The 20874-nt window shown below is 39.6% G+C and overlaps 1 protein-coding gene across 1 annotated transcript; it reads right to left on the minus strand.

The window, feature by feature from the left end:
* Positions 1 to 7380: 7380 nt before the first annotated feature.
* On the minus strand, positions 7381 to 8331 carry LOC127227848 (olfactory receptor 5A1). The gene has a single exon (XM_051192164.1). It carries the CDS (start codon positions 8329 to 8331, stop codon positions 7381 to 7383), a length of 951 nt encoding a protein of 316 aa, XP_051048121.1.
* Positions 8332 to 20874: the final 12543 nt, after the last annotated feature.

Genomic DNA, 20874 nt, shown 5'->3' on the forward strand with positions numbered 1-20874 from the left:
AGAGAGCAAAAAATAAAAATAAATAAATACAATTATACAAAAATTTTAAATAGATGAAAATTACATTAAAGAAAATTAGGTTTGATTAAACAATAGTATGTAACATCTATGGTTTCAAAAGCATTATAAATATTAACAATTAAATATAAATGGAAAAATGGAAAACTGTCTACAAGCACCCCCTCCCATACAAACCATTAATCTTAATGTTTTTGAGACAAGGTCTTCCTTATGCATCCCTGGCTGGCCTGAAACCCACTATGTAAACAAGCTGGCCTCATACTCCTAGAGCTCTGCTTGCTCCTGCCTCTCAAGTGCTAGGATATGCATTACCATGTGCACCACCATGCTGGCCTATTCTATTATATTCATCTGTCTGTCTGTCTGTCTGTCTGTCTGTCTGTCTGTCTGTCTGTCTATCTTGTCTAGCTTTTTCTTAATATTTTTAATGAAGAACTCTTATAAATCAAGAGGATAGGACAGATACTTTATAAGTAAATCTTAAGTCACACAGAGATGTGTGACCAGCTCACATATAAAGAGATGGTTAATCATACTATTAATAAAAGAAATGTAAACTAAAATTGTAATCAGATATAATATTTCATGTAGAATTCTGGCCAATGTTGAAAAGGCCTGTTATTTAGGACATGAATATGGGGAAAGAAATATCTTCAAATATGTTAAATACCAGGGAAAAATTTGGAGGAATGGCATTTTGGAAATATGTATTAAAAACTTAAAAGGTGCAAACATTATTAGTATGGAAATTCTGTTTTAGGAATTCATGTTAAAGGATGAATAAACCAAAAGCCTAGTGTCATAGGGACAAAGAAGGCTCCCTTACAGGACTGTGGAAAATAGAAGCAATATGAGTCTCAGTCAATGTTTGATATAAAAAAGTTGGCCCAATAAATGCAGTGTAATATACAGTTTAGAATTTGCAAACTTTCAGATTGACAGTGTAGAAATGTGACAAGATCTCCTTTTAGCTATGGGTTAAAACACTCAATATATTAGCTGATGTAATTTTGGTAAAAACAACAACAACAATAAAAACTATATGCCTACAGGTCTGAACTAATTGTGGCCATTGTCTGTGATCAATGTTATTTAAGCATTTTATAAATTAGATAATTAGATAATTCTGTTACTAATTTATTATTTTGGAGATAGGGTCATGATAGGTAGCTCTGGCTATTGTTGAACCTGTGACCTTCCTGTTTTAACCTCCCAAACACTGAGATTTCAGGTGTGTACCACCACACCTGATTCTGACAGCTTTACTTTAAAATGTACATTATCTTCTGTACCATTAAAAAATATAGTTAAAAAACAAAAATAGCTCGTGACTTTAAAATAAGTAACACATATTCACCATTTGAAGTGAAATATTTTCTTTAATGATTTAGACTCTGATATTGTATATTTTCCTTTCCTTTTCTGTAAAATTGTAAGAAATGCAACTTACTGATGAAAGGGGTGTGTGTGTGTGTGTGTGTGTGTGTGTGTGTGTGTGTGTGTGTGTGTGTGCATGCACTGGGGGACCAACTCCAGGTTTTCTTTTATTTCTTAAAGCTTTGTGAACATTGCCTTAGTGAATAACCTAGGACCTGTCCATTCTGTTCCCTCAGAACTTAGATCAAAGCTATTGGCTATTGGCAGTTTGCCTCTGTTTGGAGTGCTAGCATTTACCTGTGCTTGTGGCCATTCATTTTACAAAGTCCTAGGTATAGGCTCAAGAACAGGTCAGAATCAAGTGACGGCCATTCTACATGCTCCCCCCCCCCAGGGGAGCAAAATTACCATCAGTCTGAGAGGCAACTTGTCTAAAGGACACACTATTGAAGTCAGGTTCAAGTAGTTTACATTTTGACTCTAACCTTGAGCAACTCAGCCATTATTAAGTTAGAAATATTAGTCCATAAAATGAGAAGTCTGGGGCTTTCTTCACAGTGGGCTTTCCTTATGGCAGCATCTTATATACCTATTTCTGTCTTTCCCCTAAAATTCAAAGCTCCTGAAGTCAATTGGTAGCATCTTCCTAGCATACATCAGTTATTCAATAATTATGTTGGAACAGATGTTTGATCTAATGGACATGAGTGTGTAATGAGTAGGAGATTCCCGAGAAGTGTCTGTTCTCCTTTACACCATTTTGGAAATTATACTACATTTTCTATTCCTTTGTGTTACTGTGAGAGTCAGGAGCTATCTGCTGGTGAGTGTACACCACGACTTGTACAAATGTAGGTCACCAATGTTATCACACTGTTGACATCACTATGACTCAAGTTTCTCTTCCTGCTTCAAGCTATCTTTTAATCTTCTTTTTTAGAAAAGGACCATCACAGATACTCAGTAGATGTTCACACAATGAGTTTGACATAAAAAATTCACCTTTTAATTTAATTGTGTCTTCAGAAGTATGTTGTTTTATGCTAGAAATCTTATCTTTTCCTTATGTATATCTTAGTTTTTGAGACAGGATCTTATTATGTAGCTCTAGCTGGCGTGAAACTCTATATAAACAAGGCTGGCCTCCTGAATGCTGGAATCATAGGTGTGTGCTATCACACCTAGCTAAAAATTTTAAAATTTTAATTCAAAGTGACATATTTAAATTACTACCAAATGTCTTACTTTTCAGGGATTAAAGATTGAATACTACATAAATCACAAGTTTTATCTAGTCTTTAAGATGACTTCACCTACCTTTGTGTTAGAAAGAGAAGCCTGCCATTTTTTCCATTGTCAAGGCTTTGCCCTTCTTTACCTGAACATATGCACAGCCTTCAGTGTTCCCCCAAACACCAAATTATAAGACTAATATAATAGTCAGCATAGGGATTTGTGTCAGATATTTGTAGTAAGTGTAATTTTCAATGGAGAAGGCTTGTGCTTGTAGATGCAATGGGAGTTATTAAAAAATTACTAAGCAACATACATGTTTGTGCTCATTTGCTCTGTCTCTCTGCTCCCCTCCCCCCATGAGAAGACAATGAGGAGGTAATGAAAATGTATTCAGAGAAGCCTGAACAATCCCCATAAGCCACTTCTTTGGGCTAGATCAACATTGGGCCTTGTGTGAAGTCCTTTGCATCCATGTACAGATATTTGAAACAGCCAGTTTTGTCTGATAGACACCACAGTTGGTCATATGATTGATTTCCTATTAAATGTCAGTAATAATGATCAATCACAATATGCATTTAGTACCTTCTGGGATTCAGATAAATAGTGTGATCTCTACATTCATGGAGTTTATTGTCTTCAGGGACATATGACTTAGATTACATCACCAGTGGTTATAATGGTGGTGTGTTAAAGGGTAGGGAAAAATGGTACAGGGATTTGGTTGTTGGTCCTGGGAACATTGTGTGTGTGACATTTGATAATAAAAATTCAAAATGTTTGTTAAATTATTTTCTAAAACATTTAAAATAGTCATCTTGGTTTTTTAATAGTAGTGAAAAAATAGAGGCATTGGCTAAGAACACCATTACAGAGCCCTAACTTGAGATTTGAGGATTCTTGGCAATTTGGTTGCCCTTTATGAGTTCCTCCTAGCATGGATGTCCTTGGAATCATGAATAGTGTTTCATTTCATCATTTGGTGAATGATAGCAGAAGTCTAAATATCTCGGCAGGTGTGTGGAACTCTATTCTCATCTCTCCTAGAAGGGGAGCCTACATCAGAAGGATTCTGATTTTATGCTCTCCCTTCACTCAGCCTATCCTAGGAAGGTTGGCATGACTTATAGGATTGTGTGTGTTTTTTTTTCTTTTTTGAGAAAATTGGTTAGGATAGCTCAGATTCCCCACCTTTATGTTTCAGTGATTCTGTCTCCTTGTAGTAGAATGCATGCCATCTTTTTAAAGCTACTGGGTAGGCACAGAAATAGTAAGCACAGCACAACTGGGCTCCTTCTGAGTGGGCTAACATGTCTGAAGCAGCCACTGCGTCAGATAAAAGCCTTATTCTCCCAAGAACACCATCAGTAACTCAGCTCATGCTTTGATTTTTTAAATTTAAAATATTATTATTATTATTATTATTATTATTATTATGTGTGTACACATATGTGCACTTTTATATGCCACAGTGAATGTGTAGAGGTTAGAGAACAACTTTTGGGAGTTGGCACTCTCCTTCTATGGTAGATTCCAGAGATGGAGCTCACGTCATCAGTCATGTGTAGCAAGCACTTCTACCTACAAAGTTATCCTAATACTTTGATTTTTTCCTTTATTTCTAGTTAGCATACAAGTTTTGTATATATGACTTGTAGAGGTCATCTTATATTTTTTTGGTTTTAATTGGGGATTAAATTTGGGACAGTTATCTCTCCTCTCCATGCATTGACTATTCCTCCTTGTTTGGGGTAATAAATAGTTCTTTATAATGAGCCTTTTGTTTTCTGTCCCACTATTCAGCTCTCAATAATGTCATAGAGTGTTCTTATTAATTATGAATGTTTGGCCTATAGCGTAGGCTTGTTTTTAACTAGCTCTTATAACTTCTAAGTTATATCATCTATGTCAATCTACATTATATCACATGGTGTTACCTCTCTTCCATCTTGCACCTCTTGTTTTTTCTCTGTGTCTGGCTGGCAATTCCACCTTTCTTTTTCCCAAAAACCTTCTCTGTCTCTAGAAGTCCTGCCTAACCTCTTCCTGCCTAGCTATTGACCATTCAGCTCTTTATTAAACTAATCACAGTGACACATCTTCACACAGTGAACAAATACTCTACAACAATTCTCTTATTTGAACAATGAAATGACATTAAATCTTTGCATTGGTGCTAAGCCTGCACTTACTAAAAAGTCAGTGCACTGGCTGTACAATGTTCAGGAGAAGAGTAAGCTTGTAAGAAGGTTGAGATCTTCCTTTCCTTTCTGAAACTTGTCTGCTACTGTTTGTTTACACTATTCAATGGTTGACAAAGCACCTGTTGGTTTCTTCTCTCCAGCCTTCTGGTGTGGCTCTCCAAGTCAAGATGTTCTACCTTCTGTAAGCTCTTGTCATCTTGGGAACAACAGATCTTGGGATAATGGATGTATAGTCAGGAGGCAGGTGGGAGCTTTATGGGGTCTCAGGTGGTCTGGCTGGCAAAAGTTAGTATGTTGGAAGTGTCTAATGACACAAAGAAACCAGAGTAGATCTCAGTAGAGATATATCTGATGGACAAATTTTTTTAAATATCTTTCCCTCCAAAGAGCAGTTATATGGAAATGAAAGCCTTCTCTATCTTGCCCTAGATGATGGAAAATATGAAATGCACCTCATGGAGCTGCACATGTTAATTAAGGTAGGTTAGGGACAGAGATTCTGAAGGGGCCTCTTTAGATAGAAGAGAGTTAAGTATGCTTATGTTCATTAAGACAGACATGAAGTTGAAATGGGGTTTGTTCTTAGTGTCAGATCACTGAAGGAATAGCATGGTTAAAATAAATATAGGCAATACTGACTCAATAGATGACAATTGTGGAGAGAGATAAACAAAAGTGCAATACATTGGACCCCTGGACTTAGATTTGTTAGATTCTTATATAGCTGAGACAGTGAGAAGCTGTAGCAAAGGGCAATGTCCTTTAGTATTTGCTTAGAGAATGGTTCAGCAGCCATAAGGGAAATTCAGCAAGAAGACCATATTTAATGGAGCAGATTTTTTTTCTTATGGTTTATGTAACCTATGCATAGCAGATCTCTTCAAATTCTGCCATCTGGTAGGAGCAGTTTCCAGAATATCTGAACCTGTACCAGAGTTCTGCCCTTATTTCTGGTTTAATGCTGAGAAGGTTGGGTTTCCTGATGAGATCTTGTTTCTTCATTTTGTAGCCTAATATAGTGTAACTAAAGCATTGTAATGAATACTGAATTAAGTAACTTTTGTGTTTGGTATACATTGTCTAATAACAGAGATTTGTCATAATTATTATAAAAATACATTATTATGAATTTTTTAGATAGCATCTCACTATATAGCCCTGACTGGCTTGGAGCTCCTTATATAGATCAGATTAGCATCAGCTCACAGAGATCTGCCTGCTTGTGCCTCCTGAGCATAGGGATTGAACAAGTAGTCTACCATGACCCAGATGAAAGTTGTTTTTATAAAGAAATTCATTTCACCTTTGTCTTGATTGGTGAACTCAATAGACAAGTGAGTACCGAAGAACATCTGATGGGAAGAGCCTTGTTTTCACTTTATTTTTTATTCTTCTCTCATATAATACATCCTGACCACAGTTTCCTCTCTCCTCACTCCTCCCAGCAGCCTGTTCTCCCCAAGATTCACTCCTCTTATGTTTCTCTTAAGGAAAGGGAAGGCCTCCTAGGAATATCAACCATACATGGCATGGAAATATACAACAAAGCCAGACACAAACTCTCATATCAAGACTGAATGAGGCAACCCAGTAGGAGGAAAAGGGTCACAGGGACAGGCAAAAGGGTCAGATATTCTCCCCCTGTCCTCCCCCCCCCCCACTGTTAGGAGTTCCATAAGAGCACCAATATAAACAACCATAGCATATATATAGAAGACATAGCTCAGGCCCATTCAGGCTCCGTGATTACCCCTTCAGTTTCTATGGACCCCTAAGAGTCCCACTTAGTTGATTCTGTGGTCCATGTTCTCCTGGTGTTCCTGATCTCTCTGACTCCTACAGTCCTTACTCCCCCTCTTCCTCTAGGTTCCCTGAGCTGCAGCTAATGTTTGGCTGTGGGTCTCTGCATCTGCTTTCATCAGGAGCTAAATGAAGCTTCTCAAATGATGATTAGGCTAGGCTCCAATCTTTGAGTATAGCCAGACCCATCCACCCTTCCTTCCTCCCTCCCTCCCTCCCTCTCTCTCGCCCCCCCTCTCCCTCTCTCTCTCTGCTCTCTCTCTCTCTCTCTCTCTTTTTTTTAAATCCAGCCTCTGGTTCCTGGCATGAGCTCCCTCTTGTGATGTGGGCCTCTAGTTATTGGTTGGTCATGTCTGCGTAGTCCTGCACCAGCACATCTTGCATGCAGGACAGATTTTAGGCCAAAGGTTTTGTGGTTGGGTTGGTGTTGGTGTCCCAGTCCTATCACTCTCTGGAAGCCATGCCTGGTTACTGAAGATGGCTGGTCCAGGCTCTGTATTCCCCATTATTAAGAGTTGTTGCTAGGGTCATCCTTGTAGATTCCAGGGAGTTTCCACAGCACTGGGTTTCCACATAGCCCTCCCAAATGCCACCCAATCTCAGTTGTCTCTCCCTGTACTTTTTCAGGGATCATTTTTTATAGTTTATTTTCAAATATGAATACAGAACATCTCCCTTGCCTAAGGCAGAAGGAGAGATGGTGCACTGGGTTGTGTACACCTCCAGTAGAGTGGAGGACCACTCAAAAGCTAGAAAGCACTTTCTTTTTCTCCATTACCTTCCATAGGGCATCTTTGATATCTTTGTTTCTCAAACTGTAAATGAGAGGGTTCAGCATGGGGATCACCAGTGAGTAGAAGACAGACACTACCTTGTCTCTGCTGAATGAGTAGCTGGAGCTGGGCCGTAGGTACATGAAAAGTGCTGTCCCAAACAGCATGGTCACTGCCATGAGGTGTGAGGCACATGTGTTGAAGGCTTTCCACCGGCCTTCAACAGAGTGGATCTTCAAGACTGCAGACACTATGTAACTGTAGGAGACTAGGAGGATGATAAATGAAGACCCTCCAACCATGATCACTATGAGGAAATTCACCACTTGGCTGAGAAATGTGTTGGAGCAAGAAAGTGCCAGGATTGGTGGGAGGTCACAGAAGAAGTGATTGATGACATTTGGTCCACAAAAGTGGAGCTGAAATATGGAACTGGCTTGAATAAAAGAACTCACGAAGCCACCAAAATATGCCCCAGCCACCATGCGCATGCAGAGACCCCGGGACATGATGGTGGTGTAGAGTAGGGGGTTGGAAATGGCTGCGTATCTGTCATATGCCATTGTGGTTAGTAGGAAGCACTCAGTGAGGCCCAAACCAACAAAGAAGAAGAACTGAGCAGCACACCCCCAAAATGAGATAGTTTTCTGCTCTAGAAAGAAATCATAGAGCATCTTGGGAGCTACAGAGGATGAGTAGCAAATGTCAATGAAGGATAAGTTGCTGAGGAAGAAGTACATGGGTGTGTGCAAACGGGTGTCACCTCTGATCAGAGAGATGAGGGCCAGGTTCCAGGTCAAGGTCATGATATAGATGCCCAGGAAAGTCAGAAAGAGGAAGGTTTGGAGTTCTGGGTGGTCTGAGAATCCCAAGAAGATGAACATGGTCACAGAGCTGTTCCAGGTGTTAGTTACAGTCATGTTTCCCATGGGCCACAAGGACAAGGGGCATGCCTGGTTTAATAATGACCATCCACATTACAGATGCTATGGAAAGTGGTTACACATGCATGAGGGGGCTGGACATTACATCAGGCCAAAACCAAAAGGTGCCGGGGAGGTGACCCAGTCAATAAAGTGCCTGCCATACAAGCATGAGGATCTAAGTAAGACTTGAAGAACTCATGCTAAAAAGTCAATACATGTAATTAACTAGCCAGCCTAGCGACTGTGCAAATTGCAAGCTAGCCATAGATATGTATCAGAAAACAAGGTAGATGGTGTCTGATAAATGAAAATAGAGTTTGTTCTCTGGTCCCCACATGCATGTGCACCTGTACACATATGAACATGCACACACACAAATGCACTTAAAGATGCCCCCTCCCCACAATTGCATCATTGTCTTAAACATTTTAGCAGTAAACTGTAGCTGAGATGATTATCACCTATGGACTTAGCATCCCGGGAAAAAGTTCATGTCTGCACCATTTACTCGTGTATCACTTTGGTGAGCTAGCTCACATATCTAGTTTCAAATTCTCCACCTTTAAACTAGGTTGCAGTAAGTACTTCATGGATTCATTCACTTTAAAAACAAATAATGTGACATGCATAAAATGTCAACACATAGTAAGTAGCTAGTCAGTTATTCAGACAACTCCAGACAAGCCACTGTATTCATGTCCTAGGGCTTTGTGGAAGATGACAGAGAATGCTATGGTTTTTGTAGCTTTTGTCAAGGCATTGGTATTGAGAAATAGAACTTAGAAGGATTAGAGTCTTTCTTCTGGTGCTAAATTAGTTCTCACAGGATTGGATTAGTTTATGCAAAAAAAATAGGCTCATAAAAAGTAGGTCAGTTTTTTTTTGTTCTCTTCTCTTCTATACACATCTCTTTACCTTTTTGCTTTCTCCCACCATGTTGTGATGAGGCATGAAGCCCTACCAGATGTCGTTGCCTAATTATGGACTTATAACCCAGAGCTGTGAGATAACTAAGTATATTTTTTTGCTGTGTTACCCAGCCTGAGATACTTTGTCATAGCAATAAGATAAGACCAATACTCCATAATGTAGGTGTAATGAATTTTATACCCATTTACACAGTTGAAGAAGGCAAGTCTGAGAGGCTCAGAGACCTCACTAGGTTCATCTACGCCAGAACTTTCAACTGTGTAAATAGCATTAACCTTCAAGCACCCAGCAAATTCAAGTACCTATCACAGAATGTTCTGCATAGAAAACACTTTAGCTCTAGAAAACATCTGGAGAAAGCTCTATGATTTGTAACAAAGGACTGCCTTGTTTGAACTTAGCATGTATGGTTGGTTGTGGAGGGAACATGAAGGCACAGACAAACCTCAGACAAACTGCAGAGTAGGCAGCACTCTGATTTTTCTCATCAACCCGATCTGAGTCTGTTCTTCATTCACTCCGTGGGCCTCATGCCTTGCCACACAGGTGCCTGGAGCCCTTGGCTTGCTGTTCTAGGTCTTTCTTTCACCCAGTGAGCAAGTGATCCAAGAAGCTGAACGAGTCCTATTCAGTACAAGAAAACTGGTTAAAAGAAGCCAAGACTTTAACCCAGCAATACAGATTCAGATAGTTAAGTTCAAAGCATTGGCCTATAAAGAGGAATGAGTGTGTGTGGGATTAGAGGTCACTACAGTGTTTGGAGAGTCTGCGATGTAAAGTCCATCCTAATTACACGCTGTTCAAATTACTTTTTGGAGTATTTACTAATTGGGACTGTATTCAATAGCATAGAAGTTCCTTTGGAAATTTCATTTCCATTTTTTTTTTACCTCTGATAATTTTTTTCTCTCTGTGTGTATCATACATGTGCCATAGCATGCATGTATGCATGTGCAGAAGTCAAAAGACAAATTGTGGACATCAGTTCTCTCCTTCTATCATGTAGGTTACAGAGCTTGAACTCAGGTCCTCAGACTTGGAGACAAGTGACTTTACCCTTTGGCTCTTTATTCTCTCTGAATTCTTGTCTTAACTGCAAAGGATTAAATATGTTTTAGAAGTCCATCAGAGAGAAGACAATTTGAACAAAGAGTTGGCAGCAGTTCTCAAACCAGGTACTTGAGTTTCTTTCCTTCCTTCCTTCCTTCCTTCCTTCCTTCCTTCCTTCCTTCCTTCCTTCCTGCCTTCCTTCCTTCCTTCCTTCTTTCCTTCTTTTCTCCCTCCCTACCTCCTTCCCTCGCTCCCTCCCTCCCTCTCTCCTTTCTTTCTTCTCACCCAACACTGAAGCATACAGTATAACCATGAAGGTTATAGATATTCTCATATGAAAAAGTGCTATTCAAGTGTGGGAAAACAGAAAAACAAGTTGCTGTAATCATTATAGGAGATAGAAAATGTTTTGAAGGAGGGAGAAAAAGTAACAAAATTAGTTCCTTTTCACCCCCTTCCAACAATGTGGTCATTTGAGATCATGTATAGAATTGTGTCAAGTACCTTCATACACATCAGTTAATAATGCACTATGACAAGGAAATTATTTACCTGATCAGCTGATACAGCGAGTGCACAGGACTCAGAGACACATCGCAGGATTTATTGGAAATCTTTAATTTTTATATGCTATCTTGAATCCCAGTGTTGAATTGGATAAGAGAAAGCTCAAATATGAAAAAAGAAAGGTCTTTCACAAATATCCAATCAATTTGTTTCACTTTTTCATGATTTTATGCAAGCTGACAAATGACAAATGAGAGCACTTGGAAACAAAAAAAAATACATCAGACATTCTGAAAAGCATAATGCTAAAATATAGATGAGTTACTACTGCCCCTAAAAAATATGAGAGGGCTATAAACTGTGCTTTTCTAATGAAAAGAAACCCATAGGCGACACATTACATATTCCAAATAAGTGTTCTGAAAAAGGCAAGAGCAAGGAAGCATTAACAAGATAGTGATTACAAACGCCTTGGGGAAGGGAAGAATGAAGAGGCAGAGCTTGAAGAATGCACTGGTCAGGAAGTCATCTCTAGGACACTGCAGTGGTGTCATTTTACATCTTCCCTAACCTATACCAGGTTCAATATCAAGCATAAACTCAGAGTATTAATAAAATGAAACTGGATGTCATTGCCACATCACTGGAAGTCCATCAATTGTAACACTCTGTGGAGGATGTTGGTCCTAGAAGAAGATGCAGAGGTCATGCAGGAAACCTCTATACCATCAATTCATAGCTGCTGCCAACATAAAACTATTCTAAGTAATAAAGCAAATTTCCTTAAAAACGTATGAAAAGAAAATCCTTAAAATAGGTTTGGCTGAATTGAGGAAGGGTAGATAATAATGAGTATGACAAAGAACAAAGCTATAACGCAAACCCTGGCTGCTGTTTGGGCTTGTAGGTCTCTAGGGTGCTCTGTAAGTAATATTAATGATTAATGTCGTTATGAAGGCATAGGAAGCTATGGGTGACTGCACTTACACTTTCTACTCTCCCTCCGCCTTTCGCTGACTCCGGCCTCGAGATGTCCTTCTCTTGAAAGAATTTAACAAGACTTCAGTGGCTGCTTCTAGTCTCCAAAATGTTGATGAATTTGGAGGAATTAAGGCTGGCTTTCAAGGATCACAAGATCTGCTTGGTACACAGAAAGAGTGCGGGTAGAGGGATGGAGGGGGAAGAAAGGGCAAGGATGGGGAGAGCTTGATTTTTTTAAGAGGTTCCTCTGGAATTAGCTAATATATTTGGGGTCAGTTTTGGAAATTGGTATTGGGGTGAACATGGGAAGGGCTTGTTTCCCCTCTCCTTGGAGAGGTTTTGTTACATTTGCCCTAGAGGGTCTTTATGAAAGAGAGAGGCACACATTTCTCCAATGTGAAGGCTTTGTGGCTAATTGCTCTCTGGGGTTACACATAGTAAAACTCATAAATGCTCCAAAGGCAATGCTTATTAAATGCTATATCTATGGCCAAGTCCTCCATCCCCTGAAGGGCAATCACTGTATTTTCTGGTACATGATGAAGAAGTTCTGGGTTGCCGCAGAACACAATAACAACATAAACACTTGGCCAAAGAAAGGGAGACTGGCTACACATGAACACTTTCACTGACCCCTTTCCACTCTGACATGGACATGTGGAACTGGACTGATGGATGCTTACTGAGCTCCTACCTATGTGCTTCATGCGTTTTTCACGTTAATTCATGAGTTTCCTGTAAATCTCCACAGAGTTCAGAGGAGGAAACATTCAAAATGGTTATTAAGCTGCTGAAAACATTACAGCTAGTAAACAATTGATCCTGTTTATCTTTTGATCATTCAATTGAACCAGAATCTCAGGAAAGTAGTTAAGAATAACTTTGCAGGCTTTTTGGATTTTCTCCTGTTGGGATGTTTGCACATCCATTTTCATTGTGGCTCAACTCTCAATAGCTAGGACATTGAACCAATCATGATGCCCATCAATTGATGAATGGATAAAGAAATACGATACATTTACCCAGTGGAGTATTACTTAGCTGTGAACAAAATTATAAAAATTTCACGTAACTGGAGGTGACTAGAAAAAATTATACTGAAGTCATTCAGGCCCCCAAACACAAATGATGTATTCTGTCGGATAGCTTGGAATCTGTTGTTTTGTATGTTTAACCTGGAGTACATGCGAAAGCCAGAAAACTAGAAGTGACCACTGGGGAAGATGTCTTAAAGGTGGGGAGTATAGTAAAATACAGGCAAAATGAAAACGAGGAATACTGAAGGTGTAAAGGTTCAAGCATGGAAAGGATGAAGCATCAGGAAGTAAGGTGTTGGTTGGAAGACTTAACTGTTAAGTCAACAAAAGTAATGACTCTTCAAATGCATTTAATCAAAAATACTTGAGACAATACAATTACCTATTTTTTCCCTTCCCTCTCCTCTCTGCAAGTCCTCCCACATATACCCCTCCTTGCTTTCTTTCAAACTCATGTCCTTTTTAAAAATTACTTATTACATACACACATCTATGTGCACACACACACACATCTATCAATCAATCAATTTATCTATCTATCTATCTATCTATCTATCTATCTATCTATCTATCTATCTGCTCTTTCCATGGCGAAGACTATTTCTCTTGCTCTCATCTCTCACTAATTGCCAGTAGTTTTTTGTGTAGGATTCATGCATCATGGTCTTTCCTATGTTCACTTTGGCATGTCTATTGATGTTGTCTCTGTCCAGTTCATGTTTAGGCAGTCATGTGGGTGAGACTTTATGGGGGGTAGCTTCCAACAAGTATTTAATTTTTAAAAGGCCATTGTTTTAGGTAAGTTTAGATGTTTAAATTGTAGCTAATACAGCCAGGCTTGCTTATTGAGACCAAACAGTGTAAGGCATTGAATGTAATACATAGGGGACTGGATTACATTCCAAAGGAGGCAGAGAATAATCTCTTTTTCTGAGCAGATTGCTCTTTGCTGAATGTCAGCAATGTCACTCTGGAAGTTTTCATCAGATAATGTATATATCGTTTTGTCAAAGAGCCATCTTAGAAAGGAGAACACATAGGGAAATGGCTGTAGGAATGACTGCTTAAAATCTGATGAGAGGTAGTGAGTGTGGAGTGGAAGGGAGTTGGGAAGGCGGGCACTAAGAGTCACTTGGAAGGTGTGTAAGGCAGTGGGTTGACTTTGGACATTCACTTGATTCCATCTCTATACTTTTTAAGGTGACAAGTCACCTTCTTGCCATTACATTCAATAAGCACTATCCAGAGACCTATTGTTTGGTAGCCCTGTGCTAAAAACTGGCAAACTATTTGTAACAGCCCTTTTTGATGCCTTCTCTTTTCCTCCTTCCATCTCTCTGTTCTTTTCTTTGCAAGTTACTCTTCCTTTTTCAGGTTTCCTTTTCTTTTTTCTTTTGTATTCTAGTTGAGGATATAACTCTGTGGTAAAGTGCCTGCTTAGAATGTGCGAGCACTGGATTGAATTCCTAGTACTGTAAGCAAGCAAGTTTCTTAGCCTTGGTGAAGGATAAGTGTGAGGATCTGATTTTGGTTCCCAATACTTACGTGAAAGTCAGGCATAATAGTGAGTACTTGTAATACCACTAGTCCAGTAGTAGGTAGATAAAGACAGGAGAATCTCTATAATTTGCTGAAAGCTCTGGACTCACTGGGAGACCTTGTCTTAAAAAAAAAAAGGTGTGAAGTAATCAAGGAAGAAACAGTGTGAACTGACTTCCACACATACATGCACATAGGTACATGTGCACCTACACACACACACACACACCCACGTGCACAGGATGTTTCTCATACCTTTATCTCACGCTCTTATTTCCTCATTGCCTTCAGCGAGTGATCTCATGTTTGGTTGCTTTAGAGGCCACAGGCATCTTCATCACCTGTATCTGTAGCCCAGACCTAGGCTCTTCATCTCAGGATGCACACAAAATTCTTTAATCTTCTCTTTTGCTTTAAACCTATTCAAGAGCAAGTAAACTGTGACCCAGTGTTCAAACCTGGCCCTTTGATGGCCATACACTAATAATGGTTTTTAAAAGGTTGTAAAATCAAACAAGAAAAAAAGCAACACAAGACTCACAAAAACTAAGTATTTGTTTATCATGTGTTCCTTTGTTTAGCAAGTTGACAGATCTTGCTCTATGTCATCTCCTAAGTGTGTGGGTAATATTTAATCCCATTGATAGATAGCCAGTTTTCATCATCAATGATAATTATACCCTAAGAATTTCAGTGACAAGTGTTGAACCTTTTCTTCTGGGGGAACATAGAGCCTCTGGTTTGTGATAGATTTGTGCATCTATCAACATACAGTCTTATTCTGTGTGTATCTATTAAAACACTCTACTTAATATATAATGTTACTTCATAATATTGAACTTACATCCAAAACCACCATATTCACTCTGATTAAAGCTTATCTGGTACTTAATTTGTTCCTGAGTATTTTATTCTTTTTGGGGTTTCTCTCTTTAAAGCTAAAAATTTGGGGCTGGAGAAATGAGTCAGCAGTTAATAGCACTTGTTGCTCTTGCAGGGGACCTAGGTTCAGATCCTAGCACTTACATGGTGGTACATATCCATCTGTAAGCCCAGTTCTGTAGAATCTGATGCCCTCTTGAGACCTCTGTGGATACCAGGAATGCATGTGATCCATACACATACATGGCAGACAAAATACTCAAGCATAAAATAAAACAAATAAGTCTCAAAAAGTTTTTTGCTTTATCATTTCTAATATTTGTATTTGCGTGGATGTGTTCTTTTTGACTTTCTATATGTTAAATATGTTATTTCATTATCTTGGAATAAGGATAGTTTTTTATGTATAGAGACCTAGCTTTATGTCAGGATACTGAATGTCTTTCTATTTCTTGATTTAGATTTTCTAATATAATGGTAAATCATAGAATCTTTATTTTGGCAGTTGTCCATCCTTCTAGATCAGTTTGGATAACAGCCCTGTTCCTAGGGCCTTATTGGGCAGGTTTTGTAATCCTAGAGGTCTCATAGTTGGCCCAACCTCAACAGCTTTGGGCAGAGGTCATCTGACCTGTGAAAACTAAAAATTGTTACTCATTTTTGGAGACTGATGAGGGAGCCCTGTAGTTCTTCAAATCACCTTCATGGTCATTCCTTCTTTGTCTTGAATGATGACACATATTTTGCTGAACAGCTCTGTTTTGTTCTAGCTGTTTTTGTTCCTAACTGTACTAACTTATCTTACAATTGGAGGATAATTTGGACACACCCTTACTGTTGTCTCTGAATATTCCTCACTTTTAAGTATGGATAGGCTGGTACTTTCCCAAATGCGTTGGTTTGACTAAGAATGTCCCCCATAAGGTCTTATATTTGAATGCTTAGTTACGAGGGAGTGTTGCAATTTGAAAAGATTAAAAGGTTAGGAAGTATGGCCTATTGGAGAAAGAGTGTCACTGGGAGTGGGCTTTGAGCTTCCAAAGCCCATGCCAAGCCTGGAGTCTCTCTCTTTGGCTGTGGGCAGGCTGTAGAACTCTGAGCTACTTCTCCAGAACCATACCTGCCTGCATGCATGCTTCCATGCTCTCTGCCATGCCGATAATGGAATAACTGCTGAAACTGTAAGCAAATTCCCAATTAAATATTTTTGTTTTAAAATAAGAGTTGCCTTGGTCATCTGCCAGCAGGGTGGTAGGATTAATGGTCAAAAATTTATCAAAACTCAGCTGCCTCTGCCATTAGACACTTTCTGGGCTATCTCTGATAGTTCTAATCTCTTCTTTCCTGAAACCCCATCCATCTTTTGTATCTTTCTTTGTATGTCAGGTGCTGACTGAGTAACAAAGGCCTGGTTAATCGCCTTGAGATTTTCCAGATTCTGTGGGTCTATAGATGTGTATAACTGATAGGTGTTAAGGAAAGCTGAAGGCGATTCATCTGGGCCCTGTTTCAGATCTGTTACCTTAGATAGGTCAGTGGGCTTCTGGGCTGCCCATTCTATCCCTTCTAACAGAATCTGGGGGGTACTCACTGAGTGCCTCCCACCTTTTTCTGTGTTGTAGTCCCATTGGGGTCTCCTTGGCAGAGCATGGCCAGTCACCTCTGCCCTTTGGTCATCGACCATTGAAGCTATTCTGGGGAGTGCTTCAGTTGTTTTCATGAGAATCTGTTCCCTTTCTTCAGTAGTGAAGAGGGCACAGGGAATCTGCTGACAGTCATTCCATGTGGGGAGATGATTGAAAAAGAATCAATTAGAGAAATTAAGGAATTGAGACTAGTGCCAAAAGGGGGTTCTGTTTCTTCCAGTTGTAGAGGTCTGTGATGGGGACATACTGGTAATAATCATCAGGAATGGAGATGTCAGGAGTGGAGTAGGGACTGAAGGGGGTACCATCTCAGAACTAGAATGGGAGAAGTCAGGAGGCCCCCTGACTCCCTGGTGGGTGTGAGGAGGAGAAAAGGCAGGGGAAGAAGGTAGGGAAGAGCTGAGGGTTGGGGGAGAGGATAGGTGGATGTAGGGAAGAACTAGATGGTGGGGTAGGGGTAGTTGCAGATGTGGGGGCAGAGTGAGGGCTTGGTCATGAGAACAGGGGTGGCAAAGGTGGAGGTTGAAGTGAGGAGGAGAGAAAGGGGCAAATATGGCTATATGGAAGGACAAGGGTTCTTCCTCCTGTGAGTCCTGCAGAACAGTTTTATGAAGGGGTTCATTGGTCTACAGGCCCTCAAAAGGTCCATCTGCTGACAACGAGTGCTTGACCACCTTGCCTATTGCAGAGCATATGGACCTTCTTCTAGGGGGGCAGGTTGGAAGTTGCTTCATCCCAAGGCAGGATGTATCCAATCTGATCTGGGTGTCCTGGGTCACTGCAGGTGACATTACCCACTGCTCAGGCTATCTGAGAATCAAAAGTACCCTGGGAGGGCCAGTCAAGCCTTAATGTGTGCCATTCAGTTTCACAGAGTGTTCAGAGGCGACTCTTGGCAATAGGATAATCATAATCCTCCTTAATTATAGAGGGGAAAAGTTTATCAAAAATTTTAAGAACACAGGTTAGAGGAATGTTAGGTTTGTTACCAATATTGTTCCTCAGTTCAGTCACCCCATGTCCAAAATAATCCAGTTAACACAGAAAACACAATTGGCAGAAAGGACAGTAAAAATGAAAGCCAAGACAAGATGTACAAAGACAAGACCAACATGACATAAAATGAGACAAAGAACCTTAGGTGGGTGGTGAGACTTCTCACTTTTTGCCTTGGACTGGGAAATGTTGGGGTTCCTTTGAACTGCCTCCACATCCCAGATAAGGATTCCACAAGACAGCACCATACTATAACTCACCAGGAAGCCTCTGTAGATGCTTGATGCTTTTCTTAGCATGAAAGTTCACTCTGAGAGTTCTCAAACTGAAGGTGATCCCTGAGGCTTGGAACATCTGAAGGCCCTCTCCTCCTGAGGCAGCCCCCTAGCTCCTCTGAGTTCTGGAGAGAAGGTCTTAGTTTAGAATTTGGGTGGGAAGTCCGAATTTATCTTGGGCTCTCCAGAAAATGTTAATCCCAATAGCAAGAATAAGACCATTATCACAATTGGAGCCAAATTTTAAGTAAGCTTGGTTTTTATTGGGGTGCACTCAAGATCTGACCAGCCACTACCTCATAAGTCAGATTAAAGATATCAGGTCCAAATCTATCTCCCGGGTCCATTTTAAGAAGAAAAATTGCCAGTAGTTTTACAGAAGGGAGACAATGGGATAATAAGGAAACACACACACACACACACACACACACACACACACACACACACACACACACGCTAAACAAAAAACAACAAAAACCTTAAAAAATCATGTGGTCAGGGGGAGCTCATGGACCCCAGTCGGATAGCTGGGAAACCAACATAGGACTGACTCAGACCCCCTGACTGTGGGTGTTAGTTAGGAGGGCTGGGAAGTCTATGGGGCCTCTGGTAGTAGATCAGTATTTATCCCTAGTATACAAATGGACTTTGGGAGCCCATCCCACATAGAGGGATACTCTCTCAGTCTAGACACATGGGAGAGGGCCTAGACCCTGCTCTAAATGATATGACAGACATTGAAGATCCCCATGGAAGGCCTCACCCTCCCTGGGGAGCAGAAAGGGGATGGGATGGGGGTTGTGGGGGGGATAGGAGAGGAGGGGAGGGAACAGGGATTGTCATGTAAAACAAGTTTGTTTCAAATTTAAATAAAAAATATCATTAAAAAATTATGTGGTCACCTACTATGTGATTAGGGAGGGGTCAAGGTATTCTCAGCAGCAAATCGAAGTCATAGGCCAGGCAGGTTCCTCTTCTTTTTTTCACAGCAATAGAATAAGATACCACGTCTTCAAGTTCTAGTTTGCTTAATGTCGTCTTTCAGGCATTTCTCTTTTTTGTTTCTCTTTCCAAATAATTCCTTTAACAATTTTCTTAGAAGTCTCATTAGTTAGTGCCCACACGGGCAAGTCTCCCCTCCATAAGGCACTAAGGCATGAATAATACAATTCACCCACGTTACTTGCCATGTTATAGAAAGGAACACATTTTGCAATCCTGCCCATAACCTCATTTCCACCTAGACTTAAGCTGAAAGGACTTTACTTTCTATTAACACTGTGTTCACAATTGCTTAGGTATTTTGTAAGAAGATGGAAGTTGTCTCTAGGACTTTCCTCTTTTTTTCTGATTGTTCATCAGACTTACCCTTAATGGTCTACTCATGACAATGCCATCTTTTAATTGCACAAGTTTTAAATCCTTCCAGCCTCTTCTTATTATGCATTAAAAGTACTTATTACAACAGCATGTCCACGTTTTGATAACAATTTTTGTTTTAGTTTTAGCTCCTATAATGAATTACGAAGAGGCTTATAAGCAACAGAAATTAATTTCTTGCAATTCTGGAGACTGAGAAGTCTGAGAGCAGAATGACATCATGGTCAGGTTCTGGTGAGAGATGCAGACTACTGGCTTCTCACTGTGTCCTTACGTGAAAGAAGCCACACAGTTTCTGTGGTTACATTACCCTCTTGTCAGAGTAGGGATGAGAGACAGTGCTTTAGCACTATGTATGGAGGCCATTTTAAACAGCAAAATAACCAAACAAAAATACAAAATCCCTCCCAAATGTGGCACTAAACACACAAGGAAAATTGCTCTCATTTATAACATGAGAGTCCTAAACAGGAAGGAAGTTGTCCCTTTGACAGTTATGGACTGATTTTCATTTTTCTTTTGCATGATTTTATATCTTACAAAATTTTGACTTTGATAATTAGTTATAATAGCTGCTTTGGTGGGGTATTTGGAATTTTCTAAATACATAACCATGACATGTGTAGACATTTTGAGTTCTTCTTTCTTCTTTTGAATGCTTTAACTTTTTTCTTGTCTAATTGCTTTAGCTAGAATTACAAGTATTAAGTGACCTATAAGGAAGAGTCAGCTTCTTTGTGTCACTCCTTATTTTAATGAGAAACTCTTCAACTTTTTAAGCATTAAATAGGATGGTAGCTGTAGGCTTGTGTTACATAATCTTATTATATGAGGTTCACTTCTTTTATACCTAGCATGGTGAGTTTTTTAAAATCACGAAATGATAAATTTTATCAGTTAAAATTTCTGTATCTATCAATATGGTCATTTTTATTATTCATTCTATTATTGTGGTACATCAGATTTATTTCTCTAATTATGTTGATTACATAATATTCCAGAGATGAATTGTATTTGATCACAGTGAATAATTTTTGAATATGCTGTTGAATTTAGTCTGTTAACATATCATTGAAGACTATGTAGTTTTCATTATAACTCACAGGGGACATGCAAGAATTTTTGTTGCTTGGTGCTTATGTCATCAAAGTTGTTTATAACAGAGGTCCAATTTATGGCAAGTCTTAGGACAACAACCAACTGCTGTACTTGACCATTATCATATTTTAAACTCTCAGTCACTTCTCAATCATACAACTGTCTTTATGGAGTCACAAAAATTATTTTATTTCTTGTACATTAGTAAGACTTAAA

The sequence above is a fragment of the Phodopus roborovskii genome, unplaced genomic scaffold (genome assembly GCF_943737965.1).
Source record: "Phodopus roborovskii unplaced genomic scaffold, PHOROB, whole genome shotgun sequence".
NCBI classification, from domain to species: Eukaryota; Metazoa; Chordata; class Mammalia; order Rodentia; family Cricetidae; genus Phodopus; species Phodopus roborovskii.